This window comes from Pristis pectinata, chromosome 13, assembly GCF_009764475.1.
Source record: "Pristis pectinata isolate sPriPec2 chromosome 13, sPriPec2.1.pri, whole genome shotgun sequence".
Classification (NCBI taxonomy): domain Eukaryota; kingdom Metazoa; phylum Chordata; class Chondrichthyes; order Rhinopristiformes; family Pristidae; genus Pristis; species Pristis pectinata.
In genome coordinates, this window is record NC_067417.1 from 41,177,386 (window position 1) to 41,203,079 (window position 25,694).

General features: G+C 39.6%; 1 protein-coding gene across 2 annotated transcripts in view; it reads right to left on the reverse strand.

Annotated features, from left to right (window-relative positions):
- Positions 1 to 359: 359 nt before the first annotated feature.
- znrf1 (zinc and ring finger 1) overlaps positions 360 to 25,694 on the reverse strand; it is a 173,000-nt gene continuing 147,665 nt past the window's right edge. The window contains exons 4-5 of one of the 2 annotated variants that reach the window (XM_052028452.1): positions 19,081 to 19,178; positions 360 to 6,606 (exon numbers count right to left, since the gene is read on the reverse strand). In XM_052028452.1, coding sequence (XP_051884412.1) covers positions 19,121 to 19,178 — 58 coding nt within the window. In that variant the 3' untranslated portion in view covers positions 360 to 6,606; positions 19,081 to 19,120. The remainder of the gene's footprint in view (positions 6,607 to 19,080; positions 19,179 to 25,694) is intronic. The other variant, XM_052028451.1, reaches the window with a different exon arrangement.

The window sequence follows — 25,694 nt, forward strand, 5'->3', positions numbered from 1 at the left end:
CAGGCACTGTGCCATGTCGAAGGGTTCACAACAGTTGGACACCACACCCCAGCGGATCCATAATAGTTGCACAATGTGCCTCATCAGAGGACCCACGACAGACACCGTGCCGCCCCAGACGGCCCACGTCAGTCAGACACCACGCCCCAGAGGGCCCACGTCAGACACTGAGCCACATCAGAGGGCCCACGAGTCAGACACTGCGCACCGGAGGGCCCACAACAGTCAGACACTGCGCCCCAGAAGACCCACAGCAGTCAGCGTGTCCCATTAAAGAGTTTAGTAGTCTCCAAACTCAATCCCGAACTTAAAGCTTCAAATATGAATTCACTGAAGAGTAAAATAAACTGGAGATAGAATGTGGGAATGTGTAGATTTTATTTTCCATAATTCTGAAATACATACTATACGTCAACATACAGGATATTGTCTGTTTAAAATGAAATTCATATTTTTTTTGGTGTTAATCTCGGATCAACTTCTACTCAGTAAATATAAAAAGCATATGCCTGTAAACATTTAACATTTTTCAAGAAACTGCATTACATACAAATCCCATCCGTTCTCATTGGAATCTGGTGAAAGCCTGCTTACAGTGCATAGTGTAAAACACACTAGGACAGCTGAAAGATTATCCCCTTTGATTCAAGTCTTTTTTTTAAAAAATTGACTCGAAAATTAATGACACACATCAACAATACAGTATTTCATCTTTGAATAGTCTGCTTTTGTTTAGCTGTGCTGCTATTCTTTTCAAATACTGCTTTAAAGTCCAAGGATCCATGCCATTTTTTTATTTATGCATTAGTCTGAAAAAAAGCTAGGGCTTACATTATAATCAGATGCAGACAATCACCTCTGGTCATTCCCACTGATCCTCTATATGAGCGCCATCTTTACATGATAACATAAAGACAACTCTTTGAATAAGGCAACACCCGAGTCACACAGAATGATTGTACAGGAAAGGAAGCAGAATACACTACATTTGTAATTCATTTTGTGATTCTGCGTGGCTAAGCCTTATAACACATCTATCTTCCCACCTCCTCTACATGCATCTTGACCAGATAGTATCTAGTGGGGTATCATGTGTGATCACAAAGATGATTTGGATTGATCTGACAAACTCCCACATGTACTTACTATAACCATCAAGCTTTCTGATTGCATACACTGCCCTTTGTTTAAAAAAGCCAGTTGGATGCACCTCCTTTTCATTTTCTTTGCTGGGCACAATATCTGAAAGCCAAGTATATTTTGCTGAGGAGAATTGGGGGAAAAAAAAAAGCAGAGGTTGCTTTCAGCTGCATAATTCCACTGTTATATTATGGAAAATACTAATTAAATTGTTAAAGCAATTAAAAGAAAATACTACAAACTGCAAAAAAAAACCTTTCAACTAATTCCATTAATATTGAGAGTAAAGAGTTTCTAAAGATGTGGGGTCTAGTAAAGACAGAGAAACAGGATAATATAATAGATACCACAGTAACGACAAGTTTATTGAATGAGTGGTTCGTATTCATTTTCACAGTAAAGAGTAAAATACTACTAATGGAAGGAAACTAAGAATAAATGAATGTGAGGAACATGTTGCATTCAATAAAACAAAAAAAAAGGTAATTGTGCAAATAACAAAACAGGAATAGATAAATCTCCAGGATCTGGTGGCTTCCAACCCCAGGGAGCAGGTGAGGAAACTATGGAAGTATTGGTCATAAACTTTCAAATTTCTCATGTTAGCAATTGTGCCATTGGGTTTGGAACTAAAAAGAGGATTCAGAATATGCAGGCCTGCCTGTTTATCATCAGACTGGACAGACCAGCTGAACAAATGTGAGCCTTTAACTTTGGTTGGAAATTGGTTGAGAGAGAGTGGAGAAAAAAGAAAGATAATCTGATTGACAGATGTGACATGTGACACTCCCCAGAATACCCATTCCATTCCTAAAGTTCTAGGATTTGTTCAGGGGCCCCAATTTCCCATTATTATTTTAATGACTCAGAGAGTTATCTGGATGACACCAAATTGGGAGAGGCAGCAAGAAGTGCAGAAGGAAGTGGATGGTCTAAAGAACCATAGACTGCTTCAGTGAGTGGGTATAACTATGGTAAATAGAACTTAGTGTGGACAAATCCACTTTCAATCCAAGAAAGACAAACTGCAACATCTTGTACACTTCAAGAAACTATGGTGAAACAGATTTGGGAATCCAAGTAGACTAATTTTAAATGCTAGCAGATCAGTCAAAAGTAGGATTGGGGGGTTGGATTACAAAATGGAAAAATGCATGTTTCTTTGTATGCAAAGCTGGGATACATTTGTTTATGCACCTCATTTCAGGAAGGATTTAATAACCTTAGAGGGGAGTGCAATGGAAATTTATGAAAGTGAAACAGGATTTAAGGGATTAAATTCTAATTGCATAAACTTGATATGTATTCCCTCGAGTTTAGGAGATTGTTTCATCATCTCACCTGGATCATCGCTCAGTCCCTTGTTCTTCCATAACTGGTAATGGGGGAATCAAGAACAAGTAGTATTGTAGGAGATCTTAAATTTAGAACCAAGCCATTTGAGAATAAACTTGGAAATTGAGTTTTTCTGAAATCTGGAGCTCTCCTGAGGAAAGGTACTCTGCCCCCTCCCAACCCCCACCCCACCTAATCAAAATTTGCGGAAAGATGAACTTGTCAGAAAGGGGCGTGGAGCAAAAATGGGAACATGGATTAAGGTGCAGGTCAGCATTGATATAATTCATGGCACTTTCTATTAGTCACGGTTCAGCAAAATAACAAAATTCGAAATGGGAAGTTAATTAATTTAAAACTTGTAGCTTTATAACATTTAGACGTAGCCTGCTGCTTGGGTAACGTTTAGCTGCTCACTGTTCTTCTAAAGCCATTGTTCAGGAACTGTGGGAGAGACTTTTAAAGTAGGCACACAGTGGGTCAACTGGAGATGATGACATCTGAAGAGAGTCTGCTTCAACACAAGAGTTTAAACCACCTTCATAGATATTAACATTGTAATAAGAATCTTATTGCCTTGCATGTCAACAACTACAATTTCTTTAATTTTAAAATAACAGATGAGATCACAAAATTCATCTGCAACCTACAAGTAACTTCATTGTGAGACAAATATAATATTGAAAAATGTTCTTTTGGTGAATGAACACTATGTCAGTGAGGCATTTAATTATTTAAGTATAGTATCTCTTTTCCCATAGTAGCTGGTTTTTCCTCTCACATCATCATCCATCATTCGAGGCTGCCAAAAGTCAGCTGCTCCCAAGCTTCACTACCAAAGCAGTGGTTAAACCATCTTAATCAACGTGGCCTGTGGTGGCCTTACCTGTTGAACTTCTTTTCCTGCCTCAGGGGAGATGATTAGTTCCTGCTCAGTAAAAACCACCAAGGGCATCACATGAGAAGTGACGGGCTCTAGCCTATATTCTGTGGTACAGCACCTCGTAACTACCCTTTCTTGTAACAATTGTAATAAGAACAATTTAGTGATAGCAACAATTGAGGGATTTTAGAATAATTTCTTTATATTGCAATCAATCAGCAACTGCATTAAACCCACAATTTCTGAGGAGGGTTGCCTCATAAATTTTTCACTTCAATATGATTCAGGTTCTGAGTATTTTCAAATGTTCTTTCTTTTTAATTTCCATTAAAATATATGTGTGATGTTTACATAGGAACATTAACATAGACCAATTAATCTTGTTCTATAAAGATCTCCTTCTAACAGGGTTCAAGTGAGCCATCCGGTGGTACCCTTGGATGACAAAAGCAGTCAAGAACTACACACTGGAGCAGTTAGACTGAGTACAGTACAGACAGCGCAACAAACCACAGCGTACTGCCGAAACAAAAAAAGGGTTCAGCTGTCACATATTTGTCAAAGGTCTGCGATACAGCTACAGAGGAGGGACTGCAAAGAAGTTTTGTAGGTGAAGAAAGAGAATTGATGCAGTTTTAATTCAGACTTTTTGCTTCATTATCTCCTTCACACATTTAAAGTGAGAAATCTCAATTTTTGAAATGACTAATGGTGTGAGATTTGAAAAGAAATAAAATATAGTTGGGACAAATACAATAGAATGACTAATTGCCCTCAGGCTCAACAAAAATATAAAAGACAGGCCTTAATTAACACCTAGAAAAGGCTGGAAACTAGTTGGCTCAATGAGAGCACCAGAATGTTTAAACTCAAGGCACTGTGACTGCATAAATCAGGGTAGTAATAATTACACGTGGCATTCAAAATTAAGTATATAGATTTAGATTCTGATTTACTTTTCACAACGCTCACCTTGAAAAACAGGACCACCCAGGTGAGAATCTGTATCAGATTAAAGCAGTGCAAAAGCATCCAGTAAACTAAAATAAAATATAATACACAAAAAACAAAAAGTGCATGACTTTAAGTCATTATAAATGTGCTGTGTATTGTGCAACATCTTTAACTCAAAAAAGTAAGTTCCTGCTTCACTGGCACTCTGCACCCTAGCTGAACATCTTCATATGTGTAACTGCTTCCTTTACGGAGACTTTACCAAGGTGACATTTGGCCAAGTCGTTCAAATAAACAGAAAACACAGTGAAACCTTTACAGAAGTAGAGGGGTAATGTCAAGCTGAGGCGAGAACAAAACACACAGTAAAAACAGCAGCAATACCATCCTGCTATGCAAGTCAATCGCTGTACATATGGGGAAAGCCCGTAACCCACCACATCAAAACACTAATTTCACAATGACTGTACACAGTTCCAGGAAGTGCTGGGTCTACTCACATTTCTGGGAAAAGCACAATTTTCTTGCAGTAATATATCTTACACTCAAACTCTCTGCTCATCATGCAGTGACTTAAAGTACCCAAAACTGCTAGCAGCATAGTTTCAAATGGATTTTTTGAACACTAGTGCAATTTTATATTGTGATTCCAAAATCAGCTGGCCAACACCATTTTTAATATAAATGCTGGTGTGCATGGTCCTCAATTTCCTTCCCAACAATCATTCTACAAATCCAATTGTTTCCTTTCTTGTAAAACTTCATCTCTGATCTTTTGTTTGCCTAAGGGTTCATCAACAATAAACACTAGTTTTTGGGGGAAAAAATACCATTTCATTTACTAGTAAATGCTGCAGCAAGGATCAACTCCCTGATAAAATGGTTAAGCTCCACCTAGCAAATTTAGGTTTGTCGAGGTCAGTGTACAGGCTCTGCTTGGGAGCTCTGTCTGATCACAGAGCGCGGCATCGTGAATCCTGGTTTCAGTTACTCCTGTCAACTTGCAAAACCTTGTAAACACATCGCCGAATAGCAGCTACACTCCGTAGCTCTGATCACACATTCCAGAGCCTTTGTTGCTGTAAACTGGCTGTCCAATGTCAATGCAGTCCCTAAAGAAAGTGGAAAACTACCCACATCTGGGCCACGTGCAGGTCCATTGCATTTCCTGAGACTTACTCGAAGCCTATTCAACCAAAATAGTAAAAAAAAATTACAACATGCTGTTTATTTCATGTGTGAAGTTGTTTCTGGCAAAATAAAATCAGGAAAGGGAACTCTTTATTCAGTTTAGGTTTGTCTACCACAAATTAATATAAATGCTCATTCAACAGTTTATTGAACATCGTGATGGTACACCATATCAAAACACCTCAACAAACAAAAAGGGAGCATCTTTCCCTGGCTGTTATTAATACACCAGCCTGAACATTCAGGCTACATATCAAGCTGAAGTAAAATTGATATCTTTAACAGCAGGACAGATTCACTAGTCTCTAGAGAAACTGAAGCCATAAAAATTCCACAAGGGCTTTAGGGAAAAAAAAGATCTTAACTGTTTTAGGATGCCTGTGCCATTCTGTAGCACAAAGTTGCAGAGCTCAAGAAGAGAGAGTCCATGTTCAAATATTAGTGCAGAGAGACTTTCTGGCAGAAAACCGTTGACAAGGAACAGATCCTTGCAGAACAAGAGCGAGGTCTGTTTTTTGATAAATTTTGGCATCATCTGTCACAAAGTGGGATGGAAGAAAACCAGGAGAGTGCTTGTGTCTGTACACACATCAGCAAGAACACGCTGACTACACTGGACACTGTGTAAACACATCATGGACACAACTACAAGCCCACAGACACTCAATGCTTTACATTCTGGCATTTTCAGAACTTGGTCAACACATGTTAAATTCCACTCTCCTTTGCGTTTGTAACCCTGTTGTGGTTGCCACCTTGGAGTAATATCCCAGAGACATGTCTTTTGCACAGCACTCTCAAATCCAAAAAGCAATCATGCTCTGTTTGGCTAGTCCTTTTCCTCTTTTTATTCCGTACAGGCGTTTCTCTAATTGAATCAGTTGACAGCCGTTACATTATTCTGGGGCTGACATGATCGTTCTACTACCTGTTGATCTTCACATACGTCCTTCTTTATCCTGGTTTGGGATGCCGAAAGTTTGTTTGGTGCTTTTGTTTCTGCTGTTCAAAACTGGTTGCTGGAATTTTCAGTTTTGGGGTAAACCGACTGTTTCAAATTCTTAACCTCCAGGTAAGGGTTTAGCCAAAGTGAGCAAAGCGCTCTGAAAGAAAAAAAGGCAGTTTTAGATACCATCCAGAAACTGTAACATATATACATCATCCTTCTATAGAGAAACATTTTGCTGCTCGTTTATTCAATTCTGGCTACAAAATACAATTCAAACTTTGTCATTTTCTTTTACAGGTCATAATTTTAACTACCAGTTTCTTAATTCAAAAAGAAAATGTTTTAGAATATTAAAATGGGTTTCTAAAGACACATTTGAGATCAATGTGATTTAGTCAATATATTATCTCAGACACACTTTTCGCTACTATATCTGCCATGTGTAATGTAGAAGGTCATCCTCCTCTTGGACATGATCAAAAGCAGTGGCAGAACCCAATCTACACTGCTTTGCACATAAAAATACATCCTCATTGATGAGAGGCTATTACGAGAGGTAAGCATTCAGTGGTACCCTTGAGCAGCTTGCAGCCCACAGGAGAATAAATATATCCCCCATGATCTCATTTCTCTTCTCCAGGAGCAGAGAAATACTGGCTGGTTTCAGATATTCTTCATCAGGGGCACAGCCCCGCTCAAACTGAAATGAAAGCTGATGCTGAGGAGCACACTGAAGAAAACAAGTACGAGCCTTCCATGATTTGGTATCTGACAGTCACCTCTAGAATGGTTCTGGTCGCACAGTGTGGCTCACAGCAGATTGGAACACCATCATCTACCCCGATCTTCTGAGAGGTCCATTGTTGGTAGAATAGCCAGGCATTGCGGTCACCCTTCATGGGGTCACCATTTCCTTGCCCACTGCTGCCCCTCAGGCAACGTTTCACCTTTACTCCACAGCCAGCTACCCCTTCAATCAGCCAAGGGTGGTAGTTTGGAAATGGCCTACCAAGGGTGACGGCTTCTCACAGACATCTTCAGAGAGTACAAGGAAAGGAAGCAGCCTATTGCATAGTGGCTACAACCACAGGGGAACACTTGCCAAAATACTAGGTCAACAGAGTTCCCCTCCAAGATGGTCACCAGGGAACATCACTGAGATGTCTCAAAATTGAAGTATTCTGAAAGAAGCTGCTATTTATTTTGATTGATTCAAAGCACAGGGGTGATTGCAGTACCGTAAAATTCAACATATTTATAACCCTTTGCTAAGAAAATGGATTCAAGGCCTGGAGTTTTTTGGCACTCTGAAAATGGAGATCATTTTAACCCCAGAAGTTGCTTCTGCTATCATTTTCATATCAAATTGCAGCAAATACAAAATTGAACCAGGTACTTCCAGTCAGAGGCAGATCTGTTGACCATGGTGCAATGCCTTTTTATTAAAAAATTCACAAAGGGATCCAGATGGTAAGTAGACAGGAGGATTATCTGGTCTTGCAGGATTCAGGTACTGTTAGACTTTGATCAAATAGATTAGATAAGATTGTAAAAGGTAGCTAAAATTCTTCTAATAAAGAGCATGTTCCCTGTATCTCTCTTTTATCATTTACATCTTATAGAGCCAGGTGATACAGTATAATCTATGCAAGTCATTCATAGTAAACCCCAAGCATTCAAAAAAGCAATGGGGTGACTATTGAAAGTCATTTAATGCCAGAAATGGCCAATTATTTTCAAAAGCTGGTAGAAGAATATTAAGGGATTTATTGACTTGTGCAATTTGTTACATCAAGTGTTATACTGATTCTTCAACTCATATTTATGATATACAAATACAATCTGGAGATAATGACACAGTAACCATGGTTGCAAGATTGTCTGAACTGGTAACTAAATCTATCAGGTTATAAATTTGATACCAAAGATAGAGGAAATGGAGGGGTGGGGTACCGCTAATCTTTAAGGATCATCAACGGTGAGAAGGCATAATGAACAAGTAGTGCAGAGTTAAAGAATAGAATTGCAAAAAGGGCAGTTAGCATGGTTGTGGAAGTTGTGTAGAAGCTTCCTGCTCGGAGAAATAATGTGGCAGAATACATAAATGGGAAATTAGATAAACAGACACTCAAAACAGGGTGGATTCAATGATTTTAACTTAGATACAGTTTGAAACAGACAGACCAGCTCATGCCTGTAAACATCTAGAGAGTATGCTGGAGAAACAAAGGACTGCAGATGCTGGAATCTAGATGAAAAACACTACGATGCTGGAGGAACTCAGCAGGCCAGGCAGCATCCGTGGAGAAAAGCAGGCGGTCAACATTTCAGGTCAGGACCCTTCTTCAGGACTGAAGATAGGAAAAAGGGAAGCCCAATATATAGGAGGGAAAAGCAGTAATAGTGGACAAAAGAGGGGATGCGGGGTGGGCACGGGGTGCTGATGGGTAGATGCAGGAGAATTCTAAGCGCAAACTGGAGGAACAGCACCTCATTTTCCGTCTTGGAACCTTGCAGCTTAACAGCATAAATATCGAATTCTCCCACTTTAGGTAATCCCCACCTCCCGTCCCCACCATGCTTCTTCCCTTTCCTAGCCTTTTTTTTCCTTTTTTTCTCTCTCTTCTTACCTTTGACCCCTCCCCCGGTGGATCTGCTCTCCCCTCCCCCGCACCTGCCTATCACCATCTCTCACCTGCGTCTACCTATCACCACCCTGTGCCTGCCCCGCCTCCCCTCTTTTGTCCACCTATCACTGCTCTGCTTTTCCCTCCTGTATACTGCGCTTCCCCTTTTCCTATCTTCAGTCCTGAAGAAGGGTCCTGACCCAAAATGTTGACCTCCTGCTTTTCTCCATGGATGCTGCCTTGGCCTGCTCAGTTCCTCCAGCATCATCGTCTTTTTCATCTAGACAGTATGCAGGATGGTTTTTGCAACTATATGTCCTGACGCTGAGGGAGCAGGTCATATTAGATTTGGTACCGTGTAATAACGTTTATCAAATAATGATCATAATATGATAAGAGTTCAACATGCTGTTAAGGAGAGAAATGCGGAACAGCTACTAACATTCTACATTTGGATGCTACCAACTCCCATGCAATTATAAAAAGAGCATCCTGTTAAACTGGAAAAATCTGCTACTGGATAACCACAAAGAAAAACAGTGGAAAGTGTTCAAATTAAAGCATATTGTGATACAGAACCACTTAGCACTCTAGGGGGAAGAGCTTAAGTTGTCAGCCATGGGTGAATGAATGGGTTAAGAGAAAACAAAACTAAAGGGGAAAAAAAGCAGAAACAATTGCAGATCTTAATGCCTTAGAGATGTACAACAAAAGCAAAAGGTTGCAAAACACATAGCAAGAGCTTAAAAAAAAGTATGAAAAGAAACTGGCATGGAATATCAAAATCAACACTATCTTTTTAACAAGTTCGTTAGGGAAAAGAAGCAATACAGAGTTATTAGCACATACAAAAGTGACATTGCAAATGAAAATGAGATCATTCTGGATATATTGCATGATTACTTTGTCATTACTTAGTGGTGAAGAGAATATTATTCCAGATATCCCATGAAAATTGGCAATGTATCAGGGATAAGGAATCATCAAAGTTAATGTAATGTAACAGTGATGACGAAACTAATGTCAATAAAGAAAGAAAAATCCCCAAGTCCAGATCATTTCTATCTTAGGGTTTAAAGATAAAATGTGAGAGTATTTCAAATAACCTGGCCAAAATTTTCCACAATTCTCTTAATTTGGGAGCTGCTCAGTTTACTATACTACTCTTTAACTGAAAGAGAGAATGATAGATCAATGAGCCCAACATCTGTTGTCTGGAAATTACTGGAGAATGTTTAAGGATAGAGGGATCAAGTGGCTTGAACATTTGTTTGATTAGAGAACACCAGTGTACATATGTACAGGAAAAGTCGTGCCTGATGAACCTGCAACTAAAATAGTGGGAAAGGGAATTTTCCATGGATATTTATGTTGTTATTTATCAAATGCTTTCCAGTACTCCATCATAACAGACATAGTTAAGATGAGAATTAAAGACAATTTATTGATCTGGCTAGGAAACTGGGTGAGCATTTAAAGTCATATGAGGCAGGCACTCAAACTGGCAGGTTATAACCAGTGGGGCCCCCCAAAGATCTGGGCCACAATTATTTACCATATTTAGAAATGGCTTGAAATGATGGGAGTAGAAAACCTATTAAAATGATCGGGTGTAGAAAAATGGCAAAAAGACTAACGGAGTGCTGGCCTCGATATGGAAGATCAATGAACAAGGAGATAGAACTTATGCTGCAGCCATGGAAAGCCCTGGTTAGACTACATCTGGAGTACTGAGAGCAGTTCCAGGTACCACACTTTAGGAAGAGTACACTGGCCTTGGAGGATGTGCAACAAAGTGATATCTGGTCTCCAAGGGTTAAGGTATGAGGAGAGATTCCAGAGAATTCAACCCTTGTTTCTGTAAGTTGGAAGGTTAAGGGGCAAATTGACCAACTTTCCAGGTTTAACCCTGGCCATCTCTATCCTGAGCCTAACAAAACCCAATAGATAAAGGAAAGTCTACATACAATCCTTCTGTGAAATTTAAAATAGCCCTTAGATCAGCTACACAGTGCAGATAGCATACAGTTTTGACTGTGACACAAGAGATTCTGCAGATGCTGGAATCGGGAGCAACACACACAAAATGCTGGAGGACCTCAGCATCTATGGAGGGAAATAAACAGTCGACGTTTCAGGTCGAGACCCTTCATCAGGACTGGAAAGGAAGAGGGCACACGCCAGAATAAAGAGGTTGGGGGAGGGGGAGGAGCACAGGCTGGCAGGTGATAGGTTGATAGGTGAGACCAGGTGAGGTGGGGAAGGGGGATAAAAGGGAATGATGCAAGAAGCTGAGAGGCGATAGGTGACAGTTTTGACTGTAACTGGATGTTTAACTCAAATTATTTGAATCTGATTTTCAAGTGAGTTCAAATATTCCTAAAATTGATGTTAACAATTTTAGTTTCTCAAATTCTCATTAATTTCGAAACTTTCTGAAGAGATTCTTCCTGCATGTACTCGTTAACCTTTAAAGTTTACAGAAAGGTCCCATGTAGATTTTCCAAAACTCCTATATTGGAAAATGAAGACTCCAGATCTTTCCAATGCTGACAAACCATTGACTCAATTGCAACTTCCAATGTATACATAGCAATATCAAACTTTTACACTGTCATTCAGCTCCCTTCAAATTAATCTCAAATCGCAGAAATGCAAAAGGGCAAATTTTACAAAAAAAAATATAATGGGCCAGATTTTGTTCTCAGCAGTGCTTGGCTTTCATTACTCTTGAACAAAACCAGAGATATTTTATGTGACCCTACACTTGACCTTTTCGCGGTTTGGAGACCAAATATGGAACAGGACCATCTATGGGACATTTGAAATCTGTGTCCCTGAAAGTTTTAACACAGTTAGATAGAGTGGTAAAAAAGTTGTATGGCATACTTGCCTTCATCAGTTGGGGCACTGTGTACAAGAGTCAGGAAGTCAATACTGTAGCTGTATAAAACTTTGGTTAGGATGCATCTGGAGTATTGTGTGCAGTTCTGGTTGCCACATTATTGAAAGGATGCGGAGGCTTTGGGGGCAGATACAGAAGAGGTTCACCAGGATGCTGCCTGGATTAGAGAGCTATAAGGAGAGGCTGGAGAAATAGATTGTTTTCAATGCAGCATTGGAGGCTGAGGGGTGACCTGATAGAGGTTTATATATAGGCTAGATAGAATCTTTTTCCCCGTGGTAGAAATGTCAAATACTGGAGGCCAAAGAGTTACGGTGAGAGGGGGAAAGTTTAAAGGAGATTTGCAAGGCAAGTTTTTTTTTACACACAGAGTGTGATAGGTGCCTGCAACGTGCTGCCATGTCGGATGGTGAAAGCAGACACAATAGCGGCGTTTAAGAGGCATTTAGACAGGCACATGAACATGTATCATGTACAGGCAGATAGGTTTAATTTAGCATTGTGGTCGGCACAGACATCATGGGCTAACCGGCCTGTTCCTGTGCTGTACTGTTCTATGTACGTAACTGTGTACTTCCTCAACCAATCAGACTGGAAAATCATTAATGAGTTCATTGAGTTTGAATCAGAAAGCGTCAATTTGAATGAGAAAACAGAATAAAAGGGAAAATAGGTTTAAGAGAAGGGGGCAAGAAGAATAAATAAACAGATCGGTTTTTATTTTTTTAAAAAATCTGCAACAATAAGTGAACACTAATGAGATTCCATACTGTGAAAGTTAGTTTTCTATGTCAAAAAGCTTGTTAGGTGGTAATTAAGTCACATAACACTATTAAAAATTCACATACAGGCGACCCTTGCATTGTGGTCATTTGGGTAATGGAAATTTGCCCTTACAAAATTCACAAATCACTACCCATAAATTTGAGAGATGGAGTAAAATTCGTTCTTACAGAATTGTTGTGGAAAAAAATGAAATAAATAAGCATGGGCAGATGATGCAACTTCATGTTACAGAAAATCGCAACAGACTGTTTTCTAGGATGGCAACCCCCCCCCACCCTTAACATGGGGGTTACCTGTACTTGAACTGACAAGCTCTAACTTTCCCACTGTACTCAGAGTTTGTCAGATAAGTACAGTAACTTCAAGTAGTTCCATACATCTCAATGTGCGTGACACTGAGAGACCATCCTTGTGAAACCTCTGGAGCAGCACGTATTCAACAGATGTTTCCCAATTTCTGCATTTAACCGCACTTGTGTAGATGCTTGAAGGTGCAAATCATTCTTCTCTCATTGTTATATCAAATGCAAAAACCATTAGATAAAAAAATTAAAAGAGTGAAGAAAAAGTTTACAGCTTCAATACACATGTTCACGCCTGCTGCTTCACATTTACTCTATAGTGTACCTGTTGATCAGATAAAATTTCTATTTTCAGCAGATTCAATGACCACTACTGTCTATAAGTGCTATTCAATCCCTCACAACATCAACTCTCCCATACATTCCCCCACCGACCTTCTTGTTTTTAATTGTACACAGTTCCAATGAAGCTAATTGTAAGCTTCAAGAACAGTACTTTATCTTTTGGACAATCTGCAGTCTTTATGTTTCAGCAGACATTAGCAGCTTTTGCAAAGTTGTGGTTAGTAATTGTTTCCTTCACAATGTTCTGCACTTATGATGTTGGAAGGGTCTGTCATTGACCAGTGGTGAGAACAGTGAAACAATTGGGGGTGTGGGGGCTGTGGAAACAAGCTACTATTTGGTTTCATTAGTACATGATGGATGTAACAAGAATGCATGCTACTAGAGTACGTCAGAGTCTTGGGTAATCTGCAGGACCATTCCAGGGTGGCACAATAAATTATTGTGCATACAGCAAGTCAATTAAAATTTTGTTTGTAGGGTCACAGCTGAAAATTCAGTTGTATGGGGCCCAAGTCTACAATGAGAGAAACTGGGGTCCAGGAGATAAGGGGGAGAGGGAGAACAGTGACAAGGATCAGAAGAGGGTCAGGCCAGCAGGTGGACAGAGGTTAAGTGCAGGGAAAAAAAGGGGAATGGATGATGATACACAATAGGGCCCAAGGAAGAGACAGTAAAGCAAACTGTCCTGTTGAAGACAGGGTCCCAACACTGGGGACTGCTTTAACTAATGCTGAAGCAGGTTTAAGCAGGTTAAAGGCGGCCTGCTTTTTCATGAGTAGCCCATATCATCCATGATCCATGCATAAGCAGAAAAAATATTCTGGAAGTGGTATCTAAGTGTTCCCTGCACACCATTCAAAATGATTGTGCATGTCCTGGCCCCATTGTGGCTTACGTGCTTGATGCATGGAATGCCCAAAACAAAACTATAGACTTTGTGCAGCTACACAAGTCCAATCTATTTATTTTTCACTGACATTGAATTGCATAGTACGCAAAATATGGTGCTGTACTTTCCAATATCTATGCACTGGTGTTTTACTGGGAATTGATTTTAAGTTGTTACCATTTAATGTTTCACTGTGTTTTACTGATGGTATGCTTGGAATGAAGTGATCAAAGGAAGAAAAATGAAATACACCAGAGAACAATTCCCTACAGCGAGAACCATGTACATCACATGTCAATAAAGCCCAAGTACAGTTTTGTTTGAAGTGAACATTTGTACATAATCTGATGTTCAGATAAGATGACAAATTGGAGCAAGGAAGCAGCATACTAGTGTAGACCTATTCTTTTCTTATAGCTGCTGGATATAATGTGGTTTACTTGCATTTTTCTATTTTAATTTCATTTTGGCTGCACCTGCAATTCAATTTATTTGTTTCTTCCTCCGACTTTTCTTATGCATTTTCAACCCTACTGTTAATACCGAAAACTGAAAATGCTGAAAAGGTTGAGCAAGTCAGACTGAAACTGTAAAGAGAGAAAATGAACTAATGTCCTTTTTCCTTCTTCTTTGCCATTGTCTGAATTTTTGCTATCAAGTCATTTGAAGATGATTTAATGGATTGCTCTTCAACTTTACTAAAATACTTAACCTAATATTAAGCCCTTGATATTTAGGCTCCTGACAAACCAGTTTGGATGGAGGGGGGTGGTGAAGTGCACAGGGAAGCAAGTAGTAAGTGAATTGCATCTATATAACCCAAACACCACCCTGCCATTTTTTCTCTCTCTTTTCTTGACAGTATAGCACCAAAGAACTCTAGTGAAATTGAAGTCAGTTAGAATTAAGAGGAAAGACTTCCAAAACCTGGAGTTATAACCAGCACAACGGAAAGTGGTTCTGTTGGTGGAACCACATCATTTCAGCCACAGGACATTCAACCATTTTCAGCTGCTTTATCAATGACCTGTCCTACAAGATAAAGTCAGAAGTGGGAATATTTTCCAATGATTATAGAGAATTCAGTTTCATTTGTTGCTCCTCCTATTACCAAGCAGTCATTGGTAACAGGAGGAGCAACAAATGAAACTGAAATCTCTACAATTGAAACTGGACATTATCTGGCCAACACTCTGACTAGGTCTGCTAAGCAGCAAATTACATTAGTGCCATACAAGTGCCAGACAAAGATCCAACAGGGGACAACCTAATCAATAATTCTTGACATTCAATGGCAGTCATTACCAACTCCCACATCATAAGCATCTTATAGGTGGGAGGAGGTAATCACCTTTAACCAGTATCACCTTTAACCAGAAATTTAACAGGATCAGCCATGTAATTCTGTGGTCACTGATCTACCTCCTGATTCTCAAAAACCTTTCCACTATTCACAAGGCCCAAGCTAGAAATACTCTTCACCTGCCCAGATGAGCGTGGTGTCCAAGAATACTTAACAAATTCAACACCATCCAAGACAAAGCAGCCTACTTGATTGAGAACCTGATCCACTATCCTAAACATACAACCCCTGCACCACTTGTGCAACCAGTGTCCACCATCCAAAAGAATCACTGCACCATTTGTCAATGCTTCCTCAAAAGCAACTCACAAACTAATCATCTTTCACATCGAGTTACGAGGGTAGTAGGTGTGATGGAATGTTGCCATTGGTTTCCCTCTATGTCACTCACCTTTCCACTTGGAATCGCATCATTGTCATTTCATCATCGCTGAGCCAAAACTTTGTAATTTGCTACCTAATAGTGTTGATGAATTACTTTCACCACATAGATTGGTCATCCAAGGAGACAGGTCACCATCACTTAGTGTCTAGAGGATTTAGTGATGGATAGTAAATGCTGGCCTTGCCAGTGACATCCTCACCCCTTGTATGAATAAAAACCACCTTGGATCTCCCATAGCTGGTGGAACAAACAGATAACAATTCCACACTCACTTCGACTATGAACCACGACAGGATTCAAGTAAACCTCTTAGATACTCGTACTTCAGTGGGCCCAGCACAAAGGATGCTTGGGCTTTCACCTGGTGATTCAGAAATCACAAGAACGGATGGTGGAGGAAGAGATACCAATGGTTATTTCATGCTGGAGGGCAAACAGCTATCCAAGCTCTGTGCATTTTGTGGAGTACTGACAAAGAGGAATAGCAGCAAAGATAAACAGTGCAGGCACTTTGAAGAATTGCAAAGAGATTGCAGAAGGCCTTCTCAAGCATGAGTAATATGGTGCTGAAGGCCTTTGCAATAAAATCCTACCACAAACCAAAAACCTCTGAGAACGCTGGAATTCAGATGTGCCGAGAATTTTATCTGTTGCTCTGGACCTTTAAGAAGCACTTGAATCGCTAAGGCAGAGAGTGCTACAGATCATGTGCTGGTAAGAACTGTAGTGACTAGTAGGCCATTGTTGTTCCTGCTACCGCCGGCAATCCTTCTGCAGATTTTCCTCTTGATCCTTCAAGGTCTAATGCAACACAGTGTAAATGAGACTAAGCTGCTCTGACAGTACAGATCTTCAGTGCAACGTCCTTCAAAGTTGTCCAAGGACTCTCTTAGCCCAAGTACTCAAAACAAGTAGTCGTGTGCTGCACTATCAAACCATCAGCACCCTCAACTGTTGCTGTGTTCTTGGCTTGATTTAATTGAAGAACTACAGAGAGCCCCAAAAAATTGTAGTGTAAAATTAAATTGCTGATGTAGCTCCAATTTTGGAGTTTGCTTGAACACAACCTAATACATTGGAGTTCCAGAAGTTTGTAGCCAGATTAAATTGGTAAATTAGTTTATTATTGTCACATATACCGAGGTACAATGAAAAACTTTGTTTTGCATGCCATCCATACAGATCATTTCATTACAACAGTGCATTGAGGTAGTACAAGGGAAAACAACAACAGAATGCAGAATAAAGTGTTACAGATTCACAATCTGCCAATTTCACTCATTTTAACCTCTTAACTGCTCTGGAACCTGGATATAATAGAACTACATCTTCATTTTTACACACCAAGAATGCCAGAACAAACTTAGCCAGTTGTATATTTCCTGCATGTTCTTTTGTTTCAACTTTCCAGCATTTGTTCCTTTTTTTGGTACAGCCACATTGATTATCGGATCCTGTGAAATATTGAAGGGAGGCACTTATAAAAAGTGCACTTAATTGAAATTGGAACTGGGCTACTAAAAATCACAGCTTCAGCGGTTATCATTTAAACCTGCCAGCAATGATGATACAGCACTCATATCCCACAAATGTTCCAAGTAAAAACGTGTGTTGTACTTCACTCCACCTGCCCCCACACATACATGATTGAAACAATACATTTAAATTTTCATGATTTACTGCTTTCTAACAAAGTTTTAATTCAAATGTATTGCAATCTTCATTTAGATTATCATTTTCCCCATAATGAATAGACTATCAGTTGAACAATGCAACTGTGTTTTCTTAACTACTGTGACACGTTATGGCCCTTTCATAATTGCCTCCCACAGCAAGTTCAACAGGAGGTAGCTGTGTAATAGAAGTGATCCAAGATTCTGTTGGACCAATAGTTTACTCCATGCCTCTAAATGCAAGTGCCTATGTCATCAAATACGTCCACTTTACACTAACTGCTTTGTTGCTATTTTGGGCCTGACCAACTGTAGCCTATCCTCTCCACAAACACATAAAGATTAGCAACACTTTCAGTATCCTGCACAGACTGCGTTCTCTCTCTTACCAACAACAGACAAGGCCTACAGCAAGATTAGCAAAGTTACAAATGCATTTGAGCATATGTTGTAACTCATCATCATCAAACCTGCCCCATAGTAACAAAGAAAGCAAATTCATAAACTAAAAGAATTTTACCAGTATGAGTTCAATGACATGAAACCAATTTGACAATCCACAATAAATATGCAAATCATAGCCTTTACACAAAGGCCAATTAGGTAAATAGATTTATGTAGGCCTGTAGCCAGGCATTCTACACATCTTTTACTTGTATATTACTCCTGTGGCTCTGCATATTAATTGTAATTTATTTTTTCCCTGATAACGTATTGTGCAAGACCACAGTAGAGCCGGCTGCATCCACAACATTCAAGTCTCACGTGAATGGCCTCAGGCTAAATGTAAAGTGCAGCGATAAAACAGGACTGATTGAGGACACCACTCAAGAGACAGCAAGTGCTGTAATCTGGAGCAAAAAGACTAACTGATGGAGGAACTCAGTGGGTCGGACAGCATCTGTGGAGGTAGACGGATCATTGATATTTCAGGTCGAGACCCTGCAAGAGGAGCGGGCAGAGCTATTGTCATGCATCTTTATGGCAGCCAGTTATAGTGGGGTCTGCATTCACCTTACAGCCTTTGTGAGTCCGATGCTTGGGGAATCTGGTGACACTCAGCCAGAATAACAGAACTGCCTGTTCACTGACAGAGTGTTCTGTAAGCCAAGGGCTAGTAGCAATGCTTACCTACATGGAGAAACATAATAACCACTGATGTAAACTATATCAACCCATTGTTCATTATATGGATGTGTTTGACTTTTCCCCATTACCATCAACTACATAATACTCACAAGCCAAATTTTGTCAATTGCTGCTTCAGAAAACCATCCTCTCATATTTACTTGGCCTCTTCAAGGATAATGCAGGCATGCCTTTGTGATGCATTTATGTCTGACTACTTACCTTTAACAGAAGGCTGTAAGCAGCTGCAGGCCAGGAGAGGTCAGTCGGAAGGGTGTTCTGGGCATGACCTGTTCACTTCAAACCACGAGTCTATACAACTGAGGGGAGGGAGAAAGTAATAAATGATTTCAAATAAAGTGCATAACAAATGTCTTCAGAAATTCTTTAAACTTTTGCACAATATATTCACTCCATAGCAGTCATTGCCACCTGCAAACTCTATTACAAGGATTGCTTTTAAAAACCTAATTTGATGCCACAAAGTAGATTTTTTCACGACTGGATAAATATTTCACATACTTTTCCCAATGGCCTTCAACATAACGCCCCAAAGAAAAATAGACTGCAAATGCTGAGATGTCAGATTCACGCATGTGTGGTTCTGAGACAGATTTCACAGAAGCAAAACAGCACCAGGCTAAAATAGCATAACCATATTAATTGCCAGTATTTGGACTATCCTTCCAGTGGGAAAATGGTCACTTTGAAACATGGGTAATGTCAGATTGAAATATACCAAATGGATTTTCTTTTTCAAAGCAGCAGCATAAATACATCTTTTTAATTTTTTATTAAGAAAAGCTTTGAAAACACAAGATAGCAAAGCACAAGAAAACACACATCCCTCAAACCACTGATGCAATAAATAGCACCTTAATTCTAACTTAATCTAATGAAGAGATATATCTGTATTAATATTCCTTATAGCTTTTAGATTGGTATTGTCCCTTCTGCTCCAACTCAACCCTGGCCTGCTCAATTCGCAGAGAATATCCATCCTTGCCAGAAGTACAGGTCTTCCACTGCAAACTCCTAAGTTTGTAGCTATTGCATATCCAGGAACTTGAGAGGATATACTGTACTTGACTTGCAAATAAATGACAGTGAAGGCATGACCCTACGTAACATAGCAACTTACGGATTTCCATTTATGCTTTTTTGAAAGGAAAAATCTGAAAGCCACAATCAGCAATTTGCCACTAGTCAGCAGGCAGTTTTGTGACAATAGACTCCTCCTGGAGTTCGATGTAGGAAAGAGAACTTGGGCCAACTGCCAGACACTTTCTGTTATGAACTCTGTGCTAGTTCTGGCAAGGATGAAGTTTGTTTTCTAATTTTCCCCATTACCATCGCCTACTCTAAAATCAGATATAATGGCCACAAGCACTAGCCAAATTTTTTTGATCTTACCTTCAGAAAACCATCCTCCTGGCCTCTTAAAGGATAATACTAGCATGTGGTTGTGATGCATCACAGTTAATTTATGTCTGTCCACTTACCTTTAACAGTTCTGACAAGTGTAAATTCATTAATTTGAATAGAAGGACATGGATGCAAGAGCGTCCAGTAAAAGTGTGGTAATTAAAATAGACATTCAGATGGATTATTAGTTTAAAAATACTCTTGCATTTTTCAAGATTTTTTTTAAATCTCTGGCTTGATAACTTAGATTTTTTCCAATATCAATTGCTCAGATGGCTTTCAAATTTTGATTATGAAACTAGTTTTGGCTGCCCCTATGAAGTTCCTTCTAATGTGGAAGACCTGTTGATATGAGAATTCTCCCAGTGGTTTCTGTAAACTCCCACCAGAAAGATCAGAAGAAATAAGTTTGTTTCTCTAAAACAATCAAGGTCAGCTGTGAATTGAGAGTGCTCAGTGCTGGTGACTGAACCTGCTCTAATTTTTATGTAACTAGCCCTACATTGATGGTGTCCATTTGTCTGCAGCTCTGAATAGCAGTTTATGACTTTTATTTCTAGCTTTCACTCTTTTGTTTTAAACTTTTCTCTTTATCCCCAACTAGACTTGTCTCTGATGGCATTGTGCCTCCTTCCATTCCCAATCCCCTTCCTCACCAACACCACTTCAAGTGCCATGGCTTGGGTACTCTGCCCACCCAAATCCCTATACAAACCTATCAGCACTACTTGGCCTTCCTACTCTCCTGTCACTCTTCCTTGCTTGACCCCCTCATGCATATATCTACATTTTCCCTCTGCACTTTCCTTGGAATCTTTCAAGGATTCTATTGAGGCACATGCTGAAGGTTCCCTTTGGGCAGGAACCCTCAACCATTCCATCCACTTCTTTCGCCGATCTTTCCAATCTGTGAGTTCACTGGGGGTTAAATTTTGCCACTCTCTTTTCTGTCAAATTCCCAATAAAGACCCAATGGTCAGTGCTGGTGAATCAGCTGTCATAATCCCTCACTGTTTCTCCCTCAGAGTATCCAAATGCTTACAATTCATGAACTTAATGTGGATAACTGCGAAAAAAAAATGGCCTTTTCAAAGTTCAAGCTGAGTTGTGATGACACCTTCCCCTTCAATACCCTGCATCAAGGTACACCTTAAACTACCTTCTGTAATGCTGGTGCAACTCAGACTTCCTGCCAATTAAAGGAGTAAATGCTGGTTGGTCCATTATTCAGAACCATCAGCAGTTACCAGCACGTTCGAACCAGAAGAAAGTAGAGGCGGAAAGAGGAAAATATCTCAAGCCTTCAAATAGTGGTGGCTCACATAGTCTTCATAATTTGCAATTATTTTACAACTAGGTAGCATGATACATTATAATCTTCAAAGTGCTTCATGCAATGAATTGCTTGGAGTACAATGAAACTCATAAGCAGATATGAGAGTCCCAGCAGCACCTTACAACAACAATGATCTGAATGACCTGCTTTAACCAGATGTATTCCTGCTACTCCTATGGAGTCAGCGAGTAGTTTTGGATAAATACCATCAGATGTGATCTAACATGAAGAAAACAGGAGGAAGTTCCCATACATCCATTTGAAAACAGAAAATGAGGTAACAATTGAAGCAGAAAACTGCAGATGTTGGAAATTTGAAACTATAACAGCAAAAGCATTAATCATTCAGCAGGTCAGGCAGCATCTGTGGAAAAACAGAGTCAACATTTCAGATCAACGACCTTTCATCAGAACTGATGAAAGGACATAGGCGTGAAATACCAACTTTGCTTCCACTCTCCACAGATGGTGCTTGACCCACTGAGTATTTCCTGTATTTTCTGATTTTGAATGAGGTAACAATGTTAATTCTTGAAATTTAGATTAATATGTAAACATACACATTTTCTCCGAAATGCTTGGTTAGGAATTATAATTTTTTGACATCTGAAACTGAACACCTGCAGAGCAGTGCTGCACGTGTAAACTGCAATAATGTAGGTTTATTAATTCAGAGCATTATTATGCAGGGTGCACATTGAACACAGCAATATAATATGCAATGAAGGATACAAGCAAAACTATGAATTGCAGCTGCTTACTGAATTATGTACACAATGTTTAAAAATGAAACCTCCAGGGTAGACTAACAGATATCCTGAAATATTCCTAAATCACTTTGGTTCAATAGTTGCATAAAGTTCTGTATTGAGACTTAACCGTATCAAAGAGCTGAAAATTAACTCTCAAAAATGATTGGCAGGGTACGTGTGTCACAGGTGAAAATGTGGTGATGATGAACAAAGGCAGAACTTCCCCACTTTCAGTTTCACTGGAGGATGGCTATTCTGGTCATAGGAAACAGACTGAGAAGTTAAATATTATAAAGAGACTGCTAGCCATCATTTTAACCATCTTTAGCCAAAAAATTAGATCACAAGAGCTATTTTAACAACTATATGAAATTAAAATCAACTTAAATTGTGTGGACAATTTCCAAATCATGCCACACATGAAATTCAGCCAGGTACTTGCTTCATACGACTTCTGTGTCAGTAACATAGTGATGTCATACCTATGCAACCCTGCTTTTAGATCATGGCAGGGGAACATGGGCAACATATAGGAAGTGGTCCATATTTTGCAGGATCTCTTCTTCAACCTTTATTGTTGGAGAAGACATGGTGCAGTGGGGACAGGGTGATAGAGGATCTTTGTCTGTGGGCAGCAAAATTGGAGGGAGGTGTTCCACAGTTCCTCCTGATGATACAGTTAACGCCTTGGTGAAATTGAAAGAGGCTGGTGCATTTCCCTACATTTCTCTTAGAGTTGTTGCATGGTGATGATCACATTCACAGTGCTTCTCAACAGACAGAATCCACACTGATTCCAGTACATGTCTCTTTTCTTGAAGATGTCCCAATTATAGCATCTCTTATGTCCTCTGATATTTCCTCCTCTTTCTTGATGTGGACGATGAGATGTGCATTCATCACTGAAGCCTTTGCTGTCAAGCTTTAGGACTTCAGTAAGGATACCATCTGCTCCCAAAGCCTTGTTTTTTTTTCCATTGGGTATGGCTCACTTGATCTCTTGTCTGTCAGTGGTAACAGCAAGGCTGACCCAAATAGGTTGCTGTGGGATGGAGGCAAGGCTGCGCAAGTCATGGAAAGAGCCATGTTCAGGTGAGGTCTTCGAAGTGTTCCTGCCAGCAGATGTGACCGTCTCTTTGTCCCAGATGAGTTAACACCTATTCTTAGCTCTCAGTGGGTAGGGTCTTGGGTGTCAGGGGCAGTGATGATCCCAAAAGAGCTGAAGAACTTGCATGTTATTACTGTCAGCATGTTGCCCAGCCTCTTGTACTCTCTCCATCCACCATCTGTTCTTTAGGTCAATGGTTTTCTGTTGGAGTGGTATGAACTTAACCAAATAACTGCACTAAAGCTACCCTGTCAATAGACCCTTAATCTCCAGCCTGCCCCCTGACCTGTGACCCCTACCAAACTTCACAATCTCCTTCACTTTCACTAACACTCACTCACAATCCCAACCCCCTCATAGGTTAGGCCTTGTAAGGAAGATTACTGCAATCAAGTGACATCAAGGGAATACACCATTTTAATAAGTGAATGCAGCCACGTACAAAAGTTCGCTTTGGGAATCTCTCAATTTATTATTCTTACTTTAGCTGTAATTCTTTCCAGTTTGATTAAAATCTTGCAACTGTGTAAACCTAAAAAAAACAGCTGTTAAATACTATTTTATTTCTCAAAGCTTTTTTAAACAGGAATATTTATCGCTTGCCTTCATGAAGTATATCAAAACTTGTACCTGCTACTAATTGAGAACACCATAATAGGACATCTATAAAAATAATAAAAAAGTGTAGATTAATCAGCATCTTACCAGAAGAGCTACAGCACTGGTTTCATCCTGCACAAAAGTGAATTCTACACATTTTGGGTCCCCTTTATAACATGTAGCAGAAAGGATAATCCGTAACACTTTGTTCCTAATCTGTTTTCATGCCCATAGCCAATAATAACACATCTTCATTATTTTACATATTGGCCCACATCACATTGTTGTTCAATGTAATGCAATACTGGTTACTTTCATATATTTTAGGCAGGTGCTTTATTTAAAATTAATGCCTTTCTAATAATGAGAATAGTAAATATGTTTCATTTACAGTACCTTCTGCTGTCATTTACTGCTTTTTAATCGCCTCTGTAAAATATACGAGTTCAATCAATGCAAACTTTCACTAATAGCATTGTCAAAATGCCATAATCAGAGAATTACTTTACAAAAGTGTTCTACCAAGATTTCCCTCAACTTGAGGGAATCAAAACAAAACAAAATTGTGTGAAAATTGAGTCTAGGATTAATGCAAGAATTTAACACACCTCATAGTAATTATCACATATCCAGCAACTGGCTACCTAATTAACATTCTAACCCCTTAACTATCTGCCTGCTTCAAACTTTACGTTTATCTCAATCCTCTGAGAATCATTACAGAACTTTATACAATGGTAAAATATATTGTAAGATTAGACTTTTACATTTATAATCCTATCCACTATAGTTATAAACTGATGATAGCTGTCTACAGGCTCACTTCTCCTGCTGTACTGCAGTTTACAAAAACTGGCCAGAAAATTCATCAGGCTTGGTAAATTGATAAATTGGTTTATTATTGTCACATGTACCAAGGTACAGTGAAAAACCTTTGTTTTCCATGCCATCCATAGAGATCATTTCATCACAACAGTACATTGAGGTAGTATAAGGGAAAACAATAACAGAATGTAGAATAAAGTGTTACAGAGAAAGTACAGTGCAGGCAGACAATAAGGTTCAAGGTCATAACGAGGTGATTGTGAAGTCAAGAGTCTATCTGATCATACTAGGGGACCGTTCAATAGTCATAACAGTGGCATAGAAGCTGTCCTTGAGCCTAGTGGTACGTGTTTTCAGGCTTTATATCTTCTGCCCGATGGGAGAGGGGAGAAGAAAGAATGTCCGGGGTGGGTGGCTGCTTTACCGAGGCAGCGAGAAGTGTAGACGGAGTCCATGGAGGGGAGGATGGATCTTTAGCAGCAACTTCTGTATCAGATTAGTAGAATTCCCACAGAACTTCAGGGCCATTATCCTTGAGCCATTTTAAATGCACTGACAACTTGGGCATTCTATTTTTCCAATTTGCTTTAGTTTCCTCTTAGTTTCATACTTCCTTCCCCCTACTCCAAGGATGGTCCATTCACTGTAAAAGTGGGCCAGCCATCTGTTCTCAGATGTCCAGCTATAACTATTTAGAAGTATGTACGCTTAGAAATCCTGTGATACCTGGAAAGATAAACTAACCAGATGCCTGGCTGGGACTGTAAAATGGGAGTGGTGGAAGGGGCAA